At 41.5% G+C, this 14,764-nt stretch overlaps 1 protein-coding gene across 6 annotated transcripts in view; it reads left to right on the top strand.

Moving 5' to 3' along the window:
• The first annotated feature begins 1,516 nt into the window (after positions 1 to 1,516).
• Positions 1,517 to 14,764, top strand: part of CNRIP1 (cannabinoid receptor interacting protein 1) — a 33,029-nt gene continuing 19,781 nt past the window's right edge. The window contains exons 1-3 of one of the 6 annotated variants that reach the window (XM_007970403.3): positions 1,920 to 2,193; positions 2,499 to 2,743; positions 4,985 to 5,135. In XM_007970403.3, coding sequence (XP_007968594.2) covers positions 2,565 to 2,743; positions 4,985 to 5,135 — 330 coding nt within the window. In that variant the 5' untranslated portion in view covers positions 1,920 to 2,193; positions 2,499 to 2,564. Of the gene's footprint in view, positions 2,744 to 4,984; positions 5,136 to 14,764 lie in introns of all 6 variants that reach the window. The other 5 variants (XM_007970402.3, XM_007970404.3, XM_038007038.2 and 2 more) reach the window with 5 other exon arrangements.

The raw sequence follows: 14,764 nt of genomic DNA, 5'->3' as shown, positions 1-14,764 counted from the left end.
AATTGAAACATAAAGATGTTAAGTTATTTGCATAAAGAAACTAAGAAGTGGCAGAGTTAGGGTTTTTTTTATTTTTATATTTTATTTATTCATGAGATGGCAGTCTTACTATGTTGCCCAGACTGGCCTCAAACTCATGGGCTTAAGTGATCTTTCCACCTTGGCCTCCCAAGTAGTGGGGACTACAAGAGTGCACTACCCAGCCAGGCTAGAACCAGGGATTTTCTGTTTTTCTGTTTTGTTTTGTTTTGTTTTGTTTTGTTTTCTTTTGTTTTTGAGACAGAGTCTCACTTTGTCACCCAGGCTAGAGTGCAGTGGCATGATCTTGGCTCACTGCAAGCTCTGCCTCCCAGGCTCAAGTGCTTCTCATGCCTCAGCCTCCCAAGTAGTTTGGACTACAGGCATGCGCCAGCATGCCTGGCTAACTTTTTGTATTTTTAGTAGAGACAGGCTTCGCCATTTTGGCCAGACTGGTCTTGAACTCCTGGCCTCAAATGATCCGCCCGCCTTGGCCTCCCAAAGTTCTGGGATTCCAGGCATGATCCACCATGCCGGCCTTAGAACCAGGTTTTAAAATGGAGCCATCATCCTCCAAGTCCACTGCTCTTTTTGATACACAGGTGGAAGTTGGCTTGAGATTGTGGGGTTACTAAACAAAATGTTGAGGAAAAAAGGCAAAATTTCCAAAAAGGCTTTTAAATGACCCCAAAAAGATACCCGCTTTCCACTACTTATACACCAGAATAACCAATATTAAGCTTACTGTGTAACCCTCTCATTCTTTTAAAAGTGCTAATAAAAACACATACATTTATATTCTTTTAAAATGTTCATTGTTCTAAAACACTAGAGATGCTACTTGCAATTAGATTTCTTTTCATCATTCCAGGTAAATCACAAGGATCTAATTAATTTTAAAGATATGAAAGAATTTACATATGGACATGATTAAGACGACAACCATAAGTCAATTCGGCAACTATTTCTGGAGCACCTACTATGTGTCAGGAACTGTTCTGGGAATGCTGGGGAAACAGGAACAGACAAAATGCTCGCTCTCAGGCTGTTTCCTAGCCACCCCACTTTTATCATTAACAGTTTTTGCATACGTGTTTGCCAATGCAACCTATATTTCATTATTTTGATAGTTGTGTAACGTTCTATAGTATGGGTGTATAAGAATTTATTCAGTCATTTATTTATTGGTTAGCATTTGATTTAGGTTTTATTTTTATTTTTGCAACCAATGTTGCAATAAACACCCATATTACATATATATAATACATATAGCTTATTTTTTTTAAAAAAAGCAGTCTAACTTAGGTAAACAAAAACTGCCAAGCAAACCATCCCTACCCATTTGTTCTCACTAGACCACTTCATTTCCCAGGTGTGCTCCCCGGCTCTGGTACTATCCACTTGGGTGGTGCTGAAGCAGGTGCTCTCTCTGCTCTGAGAAGCCATTCCCAGCACAGTCCTCATACCTTGAGTCTCCCCTCGCTTCCAAAAGTCAGCTGTCAACCGACCTCTGCAACAAAAACTGTCTAATCACGCTTAATATGAAAATCTAAACTCTGCGGTGTCGCATAGGGCGCCCTGCCAATAATCCTTTGACCCCTCCCACCATTTGGTCACCAGAATGCCTTAGGCTCATGCCAGTTGCCTTTTACAGGGTTAACAGCTCACCCTTCAAAATCTGTGTAAATATATGTAATTCATTGCACATATTTATGTATGTCATTTTTGAGACGAGCATACGTATAATGGAAATGCACACCCACAAGAAGATGTAGCTCCTTCAATATGGTTATTTTCTTTCTCTTGTATCCATTCCTAATCCAGTGTGGCTCCATCACGTGGAATTGCGCCTTTCCTCGGCCATTTCTCCTAAGCTTTGGAAAGACTCGTATTTCCTGAAATTTAAATCACCAGCTAGCGATTTCCTGTCCCCCTTCCCGTCTCCCTTTCCCCCTTCAGCCTCCTCCCGCCTAGCTGGCGCCGGATCCGCGAGCAGCGGTGTCCACCTCACGTAGTTGGCCGAGGAGGTATCCAGATTCCGGGGGTCTCGCTCCTTGCCATAGTGGTCGCTTAACCCCAGCGCCTTCCCAGTGCCTCCCAAGCCTCTCCTCCTTCCGCCCCGGGCTGTTCTAGGAGGAGCCTAAATGACCGCTTCCCCAGCTGAAGGGGATTGTGGTGCGTAAACAGGATCAACTCCCTCGCCCCCAGCTGCGCGGATCTGCGCGGCGGCCTGCGGGCCGAAGCGAGCCCTCGGGTGCGCGGAGGGCGCCGCACGGGAGCGGGGGATGGGGAATCGCGCGGCCTTGGAGCAGTCTCTTGGGCCCACTTCCTCGCCAAGTGGGGAGGGGGGCCACAGCCTAAGGAGTTGCTCCTCAAAAGCCTGGGCGGACGGCGGGGACGGCGCGGATTCCTAGCGGCAGCCTCAGCTCCACCACCTCCCTCACCCTCCCCGCGCTTCCTCTCCGCCCCTCGCGCTCCAGCCACTCGGCCGCAGCCCGCGCTGTCCTCCGCCCCCCGGAGCCGCCGCGCCAGACCCTCGCCCAGACATGGGGGACCTGCCGGGCCTCGTGCGCCTCTCCATCGCGCTGCGCATCCAGCCCAATGACGGCCCGGTCTTTTACAAGGTGGACGGGCAGCGCTTCGGCCAGAACCGCACCATCAAGCTGCTCACCGGCTCCTCCTACAAGGTTGAGGTGAAGATTAAGCCCAGCACGCTGCAGGTCGAGTGAGTGCGGGGCACCTGGTGGCGGCAGGGTCCCCCATGGGGTACAGACGGAGGACCGAGGCCACCGGGACAGCCCGAGCCTCTCAGGGGCCTCTGGCCTCGCTCCGCGCCCAGCGGGCCCGGGGGTTGGGGGAAGAGGTCACTCCCTGTCCGCCTTCGTCCCCTTCCTTCCCTTCGGCTTGTAGTCCTGCATTCTCGCTTCCCTCCACCTATCGCGGTGACCTCAATGAGTTCTTTAAAATCAGCGACAAGAAGCCAGGGTTTTTGCTTGTCTGTTTCTTATAAAATTTTCCTGCCTTCTGTCCAGCCTTGGGCGCGGAACCGCAGGCGGTCGGGGTGGAGCAGATGGGAGACGTCCGCAGGGTTCACCTACAGCAATCCCAGCCCCCCTGCGCCGTCCAGGCGGCCCACCGGGTCTGCCCGCAAGGCTGAAGGAGGGAGAAAGGAGGAATGAGGTGGAAAGGCAGGGGAGGGATGGTTACTGGGGCTCCCTGAGGGATGCTCCCTACTCCCTTCGCCATTCTGAGGCTGGGACCCTGGGGTGGAGAAGCAGGCACTAGTATGAGAGCGGCAGCCCCTTCTCTGGCCTAGTTTCACGGTTTTCCATGCCGTAAGCAAGCTTTTCTTTTTCTCCTGAGTTGTCTGTTCAGCCTGGTGATGGTGCCTGGGATTAGCAACATCCTCACAGCAAGAGGATGTTTTTTTGGTTTATCCATGGCGGGGGTGATCTCCTCCCAGCGACCACTGGATGATGCACCCAGTAGACCTCTGGCGGGAAAGTGTGTGGGAGCATGCAGTAGCCTACCGGGAAGAACTGCGGGTGGAGCCCTTTACCTCTCGCTTCTGTCTACCAAAAAGTCTAGTCTGCAGAGAGAAAATAAACCAGCATTTATTGTATCTACTACATGGTGGGCATTATTGAGGGGTGGAAGGACTTTGAATTCATCAGACACTACTTATAGCTTACGTTTTAATTCAATAAACTTGTATGAGTCTTCCAAGGTGCAAGGACCTAGAACCAAATCTGGATGGTTTCTGGTACTCCTGGTCTATCTATTTGTCAGCATCCCCCACAGCTCCATGCACCCTTTAGTCTCACATTTCCAGGTGTTGTGCACCTAGATATAATCCAGGCTTTTCCTTTCCCTTCTTTCCTGCCAACCTTATCCCCGGAGTTATCTGTTCTATGTTCCATTTTTTTCCAGAGTATTCCTCTAGTGTTCAAACTAATCTAAAAGTTAATTTGTTAGGAACAAAACTATTTTTTCTGGTTACATTTTAATGTTATCAAGGATTTTTCAACTGTAACCCAGTGGTTCTCAAACCTGAGTACACATCAGAATCACCTGAAGGGCTTGTTAAAACACAGATGCTGGAGCTCTCCCCAGAGTTGCTAGTTCAGTCTATGGTAGGGCCTAAGAATTTATTTTCTAAGGTCTGCAGGTGATGCTGATACTGCTGGTCCAGGGACTTAGCTTTGAGAACCATTATCCTAACACAAAGGAATGATGCCAGTGAGAATTTCTGATGGTGTAGAAGGCTTGAGGTATTCCAAATCATAGGACCCCTGGTTGTTGGAACAGGAGAAAAATATATATATTAGAGGACGAGTTCAGTATTCTCAATCGTACCTGCATATTAAGATCACCTAGCCGGGCGCGGTGGCTCAAGCCTGTAATCCCAGCACTTTGGGAGGCCGAGACAGGCGGATCACAAGGTCAGGAGATCGAGACCATCCTGGCTAACACGGTGAAACCCCGTCTCTACTAAAGAATACAAAAACCTAGCTGGGCGAGGTGGCGGGCGCCTGTAGTCCCAGCTACTCGGGAGGCTGAGGCAGGAGAATGGCATGAACCCGGGAGGCAGAGCTTGCAGTGAGCTGAGATCCGGCCACTGCACTCCAGTCTGGGCGACAAAGCCAGACTCTGTCTCAACAAAAAAAAAAAAAAAAAAAAAAAAAAAAAAAAGATCACCTAGATAACCTTAAAATAAATTTAACAGTGTACAAACTTCATCTCAGGCCAACTGAATCCTAATGTCTGGGGCTGGTGATATAGGTTGGTTTTTAATTCCTAACTAAAGAGGAGAAGCACTGCCTCCTGAACTTTCAGAACTTTCTCCCACACCACAGTGTCCCCTTAGCTAAACCCTGTAAGTTTCCCGCCTAGAGTTTTGGTCCAGAACAGGACAGGGTGCATAGGCTAATTTCAACCATATGTGGTCAACTCAAGTCTATTGCAGGAATATTTCCATTGGCGGTGTGCTTGTCCCACTGGAACTGAAGTCAAAAGAGCCTGATGGGGACAGAGTTGTTTATACGGGCACATATGACACAGAAGGTGTGACCCCGACCAAGAGTGGAGAACGGCAACCCATCCAGATCACCATGCCGGTAAGGCCCACTTGGGGGTGTAGGAGTATGGTGCCATAGAAAATGGAAACCACAGAAAATAAAATGGTCACTATCTCTCTCTAAGAAAAGGTGTATTGGGAGCCAATTGCTGTGGAAATTGAGTTGTGAATTTCCTTCAAGTATCTGCTGGAGAGAGAACTGCTTAATTAATGCTCTTTTGCATGACAGACTGACCCTGTAGCTGCTGAAAAGATACCATAAGTAGAAGCAGATGGTTCTGGAAGAGACAGTACCTACACTGCCATTTTCCCAGTTATTGTCCACATCAGAACTGGTTTAGATAATTGGCTGTGAAAAGTTTCTGATTCCAGTTAGGTCACAATTTTCTGGTTATGAAAAAGCTGATTTGAATGACACTTTACTACTTAAAGCTAAATGGAGGAGCCAAAAAAAAGTGTCATGGGAAATAACACACCTCTTCTATATAATATATAATATAATACACCTATTATATATAATATACACCTATTATATATACACCTATATAATATATATACCTATATTATAATAATATACCTATTATATATGATATCTGATAATCCTATGTGATATCCTTGTGATAGCCACGTGATAATCCTATCAGATATCATATATAATAAAATGATATACCCTGGTAATATGGCCCCAAGTAAGATAAAACAAACTGGTAGAAAGGATAGAGACAAGATATAGATATAACTATATGTGCAAACATCATAAATAGGTGATGAAGCAAGCTTGCCAAAGCACAGGGAAAGGAAAGTTCACCTAAACTGCTGCTTGCAAACTGGGCAGCCTTTTCCCTCTGCAAGAGCAACTTTCAACTGTCTGCCCTGTAGCTTTATAGGCAGCATCACAGGGGTTCTGGAATATCACTCTGCATAAGAATCTCCTTGGGCATTTGTTTAAAATTCCAGTCCTAGGTTCCCTCTCCATTGATCTTAGCTCAATACAGCTAGGGTGGGAACAAAGAAACTCTTAGCATACCAGATCCTGAAGAGGATGGTGTGGGAATGCACTTCGAGAAACGCCTGTCTAACCTTTAGAACCTTAAAGTGTTCACAGTCCCCAGTATACTTTTAACAACCACAACAGTCACCTAAGGAAATAACCTAGCAGCTCATCCCTTTGCATCCGATGTTTGAACTATTTTTAGAAAGTGCTCTGTTGTTCTATCAACCTTCAACAGAGAAAAATACAAAAATGAGGGAAATGTATAATTCCTGCAAGGGAGAAATGTTGTTAACATGTCAATAAATGTTCTTAGAAAGTTGTTTCTATGTCTTTGAATATATATGTGTGAGCCTGGGCAACATAATGGGACCCTGTGTCTAAAAAAAAATTTTTTAAATTAACTGGGTGTGGTGATACTACACCTGTAGTGCCAGCAACTTGGGAGGCTGAGGCAGGAGAATCACTTGAATCCAGGAGGTTGAGGCTGCAGTGAGCTATGATCATACCACTGCACTCCAGCCTGGGTGACACGAGTAACACCCTGTCACTAAATATGTATATTTGAGTGTCATTCCATATATATACTTTTTTTCTACTTGTATACATCTGTCAATGTCAAATATATGCCCATATATATATGGAATGTCATTTTAAAGTCTGTATGGGTATTGTATTTTATGAATATATCAGATTATCCTCAGCCACTTATTGCTGATGATTTCTATTTTTCAGTATTATAAAGAAAACCACATTAAAATCACTCAGTACTGTACGATTGTCTAATGTTTTCTTGATTCCTAGAAGAAATGTGCATGTTAAGGCATTTTATAAGACTGCCTTGGCCGGGCGTGGTGGCTCAAGCCTGTAATCCCAGCACTTTGGGAGGCCGAGACGGGCGGATCACGAGGTCAGGAGATCAAGACCATCCTGGCTAACACAGTGAAACCCCGTCTCTACTAAAAAAATACAAAAAACTAGCCGGGCGAGGTGGCGGGCACCTGTAGTCCCAGCTACTTGGGAGGCTGAGGCAGGAGAATGGTGTAAACCCGGGAGGCAGAGCTTGCAGTGAGCTGAGATCCGGCCACTGCACTCCAGCCTGGGCGACAGAGCGAGACTCCGTCTCAACAACAACAACAACAACAACAAAAGACTGCCTCACTGACCTCTAGAAAAGCTAGGCAATTTACACTCCTATCATCTGTATTCAAGTATCCATTTCTTTCTGCACTAGTTATAGTTTGTCATTTTTACATATTTTTAATCTGATTGAAATACTTTGATTTTTACTTACTGTTAATTTGAAATCTTGACATGTTCACTTACTATTTGTATTGCATTGTCTAATGTTTTTAGAATAATATTGACTTAGTAGCAGTCAACTACTGCTACTAGCAGTAGTTGGAGATAATTTATCTTATTTGATATATTTGATGAATTACATAAAGAAATACACTTCCAAATACTAAACTTTATTTCTTACAATAAGCCCTACTTAAACATGTATTGTTAATATATTGTTAAATTATATAGGCTCTTTTATTTAGAATTTTTAGATTTTTTTAATTTGCTTGCTTTATCAGCAAAGATTTGAGGATTTCCTGTATATCAGGGACTCAGAAGAGTGGTGAACAAAATAGATAACCCGGGTTTCATAGAGCTTCTGATCTAGAGGGTGGAAACACACTTTATACATGATTATCAATAATAAGGCAAATAATTGCCAATATGAAAAGTATAGTGAAAAAGTAGTGCTGTTAAGTATATACCAAGGGTCTTATCCTAGTCCAAGATTTGGGGGGTGGTTTTCATGAGGAATAAATCAAGGATGAACAAGAGTTGGGGAAAGAAAGAGCGTTTGAGGAAAGAGTAGTTGCAAAAGTCAAGAGCTGGAGACAGCATATGTGTTCTAATGGATGAGAAGCCCAACATGGCTGGCATGGAGTGAGGCAGAGACGATACAAGATAAAGCCAGAGAGGTATGTAGGGGTTAGATGTTATAGAACCTTCTTGCTACTGGATTTATCCTAATGACTAATAGAGATTCACTGAAGTTTTTGAAATTAACTTTGAAATATGATTAACATAAAATGCACCAACTTTACAGTTACATAGGTTTTGACAAGTAGATGCTACTATATAATCACCACCCCAGTAAAGCTACAGAACACTTCTGTTACCCTGAAAATTATTTACAGTTAATTCCTCCCCAACCTAGCCTATCCTGAACTTGCTGTCTCAATATTAGTTTTAACTATTTAAGAATTTCATGTAAATAGAACAGTGCTGTTTGATTTCTTTCACTTAGTATAATGTTGAGATTCACCTATGTTGCATGTATCAGTAGTTGGTTCATTTTATTGCTGGGTAGTACATTATATTGTGTGGATATACCATAATTTCTCCCTTTACCATTAAATGGACATCTGGGTTGTTTTCAGCTTTTGCTATTATGAGTAAAGCTGCTGTGAACATTTGAGTGTAAGTCTCAGTGTGAACACATTTTCATTTCTCTTGAGTAAATACCTAAGAGGACAGTTGCTAAATCACATGGTAAGTATGTGTTTATCTGTGTAAGAAATAGCCAGACGGTTGTACCATTTCATATATCCACCAGCAGTGTATGAGAATTCTAGTTGCTTTACACACTCAATGTATGTCAGTTTTTTAAATTTGGAAATGCAAAAGACATAGAAGACCCAAAACAATCTTGTTTGATCTATATTGTAGTCCTTAAAACAGGTAGCATAAACCTTCCAGCTTTGTTTATTCAAAGCTATTTTGTTTATTCTAGGTCCTTTGTGTTTTATGTAGATTTTAGAATGGAGCTTGTCAGTTCCTCCAAAAATTGGGATATAGAGTTTCCATTAAATCTATAGGTCAACTTAAAGATATTTGACATCTTAATATAGAGTTTTCTATACCATGAACATGAAATATCTCTCAGGTCATCTTTAATTTTCTCCACAATATATTACAGTATTTCCTCTACAGACTTTATATATATTTTGTAAAATTTATTATTTCAAATTTTTGAATTCTGTAAGTGGAATCTTTGCTGGTATATGGAAATAAAATAGATTTTTTTGTATATTGGTGTTGGATCCTGAGACTTAGCTAATCTCACTTACTAATCCTAATAGCTGTTTTTGGAAGATCCTTAGGATTTTTAAAATATACTATCATGTCATCTGTAAATAGTTTCTCTTTTCTTTCCAATCTGTATTCCTTTTATTTATGGCCTGATTGCAATGACTAGGACCTTAGCAGTTTGCTGCTAAATAGAAATGGTGAGAGTGGACATTCTTGTCCCTCAGTCTGAGGGAGAAAGCATTCTGTTTTTCAACACAAAATATAGTAGCTGTAGGGTTCTTTATTGTAAATCTTTTTATCAGGTTGAGGAAGTTCTCTTCTATTCCTGGTTTACTGAGTTTTTTTTTTTTTTTTTTTTAATCATGAATGTATTATAACATGTTTTCAAATAGTTTTTCTGTATCTTTTGAAATGATCATAAGGCGTTTTATTTTATTTATGGTAGATTACATTGCTTTTTCAATGTTAAAATAACCTTGAATTCCCAGGTTAAATACCACTGGTCATGGTTTATTCTCGGTATGTATAGCTGGATTTGATTCATTAATATTTTGTTAAGGATTTTTGCCATCTATGTTTCCGGGGGGATATTGGTCTATGGTTTTCTTTTCTTATAATGCCTTTGTCTCGTTTTGGCTGTCAGAGTAATGCTGGCTACATAAAATGATTTGGAAAGTGTTCACTCTTCTGCTTTCTGGAAGAGTTTATATAGAATTGGTATTTTTCTTAATGTCAGATAGAATTCACCAGTGAAGGCACAGATTATACTTTATTTGAATATTTTTTATTACAAATCCAATTTTCTCAATAGATATTGGGCTATTCAGGTTTTATTTCCTGAGTTTTTGTAATTAGTCTTTGAAGTCATTTATTTCAATTAAATTGTCAACTTTATTGCCATAAAATTGTTTATAATCTCCGCCAATCTTTAATGTCTTAGGATCTTTAATAATGTCTACTCTTTTACTCTTTCATTCTTTTTTTTTTTTTTTTTTCTGGAGATGGAGTCTCACTCTGCCTCCCAGGCTGGAGTGCAGTGGCAACAATCCCGGCTTACTGCAACCTCTGCCTCCCAGATTCAAGTGATTCTCATGCCTCAGCCTCCCAAGTAGCTGGGATTACAGGTGTGCACCACCATGCCTGGCTAATTTTTTGTATTTTTAGTAGAGATAGGGTTTTGCCATGTTGGCCAGGCTGGTCTCGAACTCCAGACCTCAGGTGATCCTCCTGCCTTGCCCTCCCAAAGGGCTCAGATTACAGGCAAGAGCTGCCACACCCTGTCTGCTCTTTCATTCTTGATATTCAAAATTTTTATTTTCTTTCCCTCTGATTAGTGTAGCTAGAGATTTCAGTTTTATTGGCCTTTTCAAAATCCTAGCTTTTTTTTTTTTTTTACATGCTTCACTCTGTTTTTCTACTTCATTGTTTTCTAATCCTATATTTATTCCCTTTCCTTGTTTGTTTTGAAATATTTTAACTTAAGTATAATACATATACAGTAAAATGATCCCTTCATAGAGTTCTGCTTGTCAGTAGTTTGGTTTTGATGCACTTAAGTGGTTTTTCTCCCCATTGGGGATCATTGAATTTCTTGAATTTAGAGGTTAATGTTTTCACCAAAATTGGAGCATTATTAACCATTGTTTTGTTAAACACTTTTTAAATACTTAATTCTCTCCTTTCTTTGTAGGACCCCAACTAAACATATGTTGAAAAGCTTGATATTGTCCCATAAGTCTTTGAGGACACGTTCAATTTTCTTTCTTTTTTTAATGGATTTTCAGATTAGATCATTTCCACTGATGTATCCTTAAGTTCACTGATTCTTCTATTTCTAGTCTTGTGCTTATCTTCTAAATTCCATTATATTTTTTGGCTCTTTTCATTTGTCTTTTTTGTAGTTTCAGTTTCTCAAGATTCCTTATGTTGGCTAATTGAGACCATGTTTTCCTTAATTTATCTGAGCACATTTGTAATTGCTGGTTTGAATTATTTAATAAATCCAACACCTGTCTGTAGTTAGAATAAATTACTATAGTCTGACTTTTTTTTTCTTGAATATGGGTCACACTTTTATGTTTCATTACATGTCTGGTAATTTTTGGCTACAAACTTAACATTGTGGATAGTTTATTACCAACTCTAGTTTCTGCTTTATTCTTCTGGGTATTACTGGGTTTTTTTGTACTCTAGCTGGCAGTAAACATTCCTGTACTCAAACTTCAAATTCTGTCTTCCAGCAGTTTGCAGCAGCTGATCTCTTTGCTCAGTTTTTACAACTTCCAGTTGCTGCTTTTTTAGCCTGGTCTCCTTTTGTGTCCATGGAGCTTAGCAGTCAGCCAAGGAACTGGACAGCTTATACTGAGATTTTTTAACATACCCACCCTGAGGTTCCCCTATTTCTCCAGCTGCTCTGTCAATCCAAAACTGTTTTGTTTGAGACGAAGTTTCACTTTTGTCTCCCAGGATGGAGTGCAGTAACATGATCTCGGCTCACTGCAACCTCCACCTCCAGGGTTCAAGCGATTCTCCTGCCTCAGCCACCAGACTAGCTGGGACTACAGGCGCACGCCATCACGCTCGGCTAATTTTTGTATTTTTAGTAGAGACGGGGTTTCACCATGTTGGCCAGGCTGGTCTTGAACTCCTGACCTCAAGTGATCCACCTGCCTCGGCCTCCCAAAGTGCTGGGATCACAGGAGTGAGCCACCATGCCCAGCCAATCCAAAACTCTTTACTCTGACACCTACTTCTGAGGTTAGGGAATGCACTGAAAATACATACATACATACATACATACATACATACATACATAGCAACTATTAATCTTAGCACAACTTTATCTTTTAAGGATTGACTCTTTGCTGGTTTGTCTGCTTTTTCAGTGGCCCCTGTAGGGTGTCCCTCTCCCACTATCCTTCATATGCAGTTAGCTAGGAATTACAGCAGACTTTATAGTCAGATTTGAGGTTCTATTCCTTCTGCAGATCTTTCTGCCAGGATTTTCTAGGTTATTTCCAGCTTCTCTGCCAGTCCTGATGCTGTCTTCTGCCACTTCCAACAGATAGGGCTGTCATTTTCTCCTGCCAGGCTTTCAAGGGGTTGTGTAGTACCCCTTCATGGTAATGTGATAAGATAGGCACCTTTAAAAACACTCTAGCGGCCAGTGCTTAGATTAGAAGGGGAGACAGAAAAGCAAAGAACAATTAGAAGGCCTTTGCAGTCTTAAATTTTAGTATTAGGGTTAATAGTTTTGCAAAGTGAATTAGGAATATTTTTTATAGCTTATGCTCTGAAACAATTTACATACCACAGGACTTAACTGTTACTTGAAAGTCTGACAGAAATTTCCCATAAAAGTCAGGACCAAAAGTAAAGATATTTAGAAAGAATGTCTTGCTCTCAATTTAGCCCATGACTTTTGCCTTTTGGGGGTTTTATTGAGTGACTATTATGTTTTTTTTTTTTTTTGAGGAAAACATCCATTTCTACAGAATTTCAAAATGTATTTTCAGATCTCTAGAAATATTAGATGCTACTGATAAACCAGTTAATCTATCAAAAACCACACCCTTAAACAAGTTTAGAAGCACTTTAACTGAGTTGCACACTGACATTGGGCTTCCAAAAGTTACGAAAGTTTGCTCTAAGGAACAGCTGTGTGTAAAAACAGCTCATAGCTAAATGCCCTAAATGTTCCATGTGGAGTGTTTTCATTTTTGTTTTATTTTGTTACAAATTAGAGCTAGAAAAGCTTTTTAACTTTTTTTTCTTCTGGGAAACAGAATATTTCTCTCCCTTCTAATGAGATTTTTTTTTTTTTTTTTTTTTTTTTTTTTTTTTTTTTTTTTTGAGAGGGAGTCTGGCTCTGTTGCCCGGGCTGGAGTGCAGTGGCCTGATCTCGGCTCACTGCAAGCTCCGCCTCCCGGGTTTACGCCATTCTCCTGCCTCAGCCTCTCGAGTAGCTGGGACTACAGGCGCCCGCCACCTCCCCCGGCTGGTTTTTTTTGTATTTTTAGTAGAGACAGGGTTTCACCGTGTTAGCCAGTATGGTCTCGATCTCCTGACCTCGTGATCCGCCCGTCTCGGCCTCACGAAGTGCTGGGATTACAGGCTTGAGCCACCGCGCCCGGCCGAGATGTTTTAACTCATTCTTTTTCAGACTGTTTTCTGAAGTCTGGGTCCACCTGAGATATTTCAGTGCTCACTGAAAGGGGTGGGGAGAGGGCAGGCATCTCTCTTGTTCATCTGGTCATGTGCTGCCTTATTGGGTAGAAAAAAGTTCTGCAAAAACTTCAAAATCGGCCAGGCGCGGTGGCTCCCGCCTGTAATCCCGGCACTTTGGGAGGCTGAGGCGGGCGGATCACGAGGTCAGGAGATCGAGACCATCCTGGCTAACACGGTGAAACCCCGTCTCTACTAAAAACACAAAAAAAACTAGCCGGGGGAGGTGGCGGGCGCCTGTAGTCCCAGCTACTCGGGAGCCTGAGGCAGGAGAATGGCGTGAACCTGGGAGGCGGAGCTTGCAGTGAGTTGAGATCACGCCACTGCACTCCAGCCTGGGCAACAAAGCAAGACCCTGTTTCAAAACAAAATAAAACAAAAAAAAAACTTTAAAATCACTGATAATTGACCATATGTGTTTTTTAAATTTTTGCACCAGTAACCAGACAGCCCAGCATCAAATCTAAGCTCAAATCAAGCATTATGTTTAATATGCTTATATTTCAGACTATCATGTGTATTTTTTCATTTTATGTAAAATGCTAAACACCATCTTAAATTCTTTGTAAAATGATATATAGGTATAAATATATAAATCAAGGTTAAATAAAGTGGGAAAGTTAAATTATAAAATCTAAAATAATGGAAAAATCAAAATTGACTAGAAAAATTAACACTTGATTTTTAAATAGAAATCATAAAGAAAAATTATGTCTCTACACAGTGTAAAGTGAAAATAAAACAATAGTGAGAAATATGACACTTCTTGAAGAGTCTGTGATATTTTAAAAACACCAATCTTCAACAGAAATATTGACAAAACATTTTCCAGAAGAAGAAACTAAATTAAAATGTAGAAATGTGCATTCTTGTCAATGGTAGTGAAAAGTAAACTAGGAAATCTATTTTTTAAAAGTAATTCCCAATGGCATCTTTTTTTTTTTTTCTTTTTTTTTTAAATAAGAGACAGAATCTCACTCTGTAACCCAGGCTAGAGTGCAGTGGCATGATCACAGATCACTGTAACCTCAAACTCCTGGGCTCGAGAGACCTTCCTGCCTCTCAGCCTCCTGAATAGTTGGGACTACAGCCACATGCCACCAGGCCAAGCCAATTTTTTAAATTTTTGTAGAAATGGAGTCTCACTATGTTGCCCAGGCTCATCTCAAACTACTGGGCTCAAGCAATCCTCCAGCCTCGGCCTCCCAAAGTGCTGGGATTGCAGGGGCGAGCCACCATGCCTGGCCCAATGGTATCATTTTTCTAAACAATGCCGCCTTTGCTGTCAACATTGTAAAACGGTTTGTACACTTTAAAAGGACCAAAATGGCCATATATGGGAAGAGCAATATTCATTTCTT

The sequence above is a fragment of the Chlorocebus sabaeus genome, chromosome 14 (assembly GCF_047675955.1).
Source record: "Chlorocebus sabaeus isolate Y175 chromosome 14, mChlSab1.0.hap1, whole genome shotgun sequence".
Taxonomy (NCBI): domain Eukaryota; kingdom Metazoa; phylum Chordata; class Mammalia; order Primates; family Cercopithecidae; genus Chlorocebus; species Chlorocebus sabaeus.
Note: the sequence above shows the minus strand (reverse complement) of the source record. Positions and strands in the feature narration are given on the sequence as shown.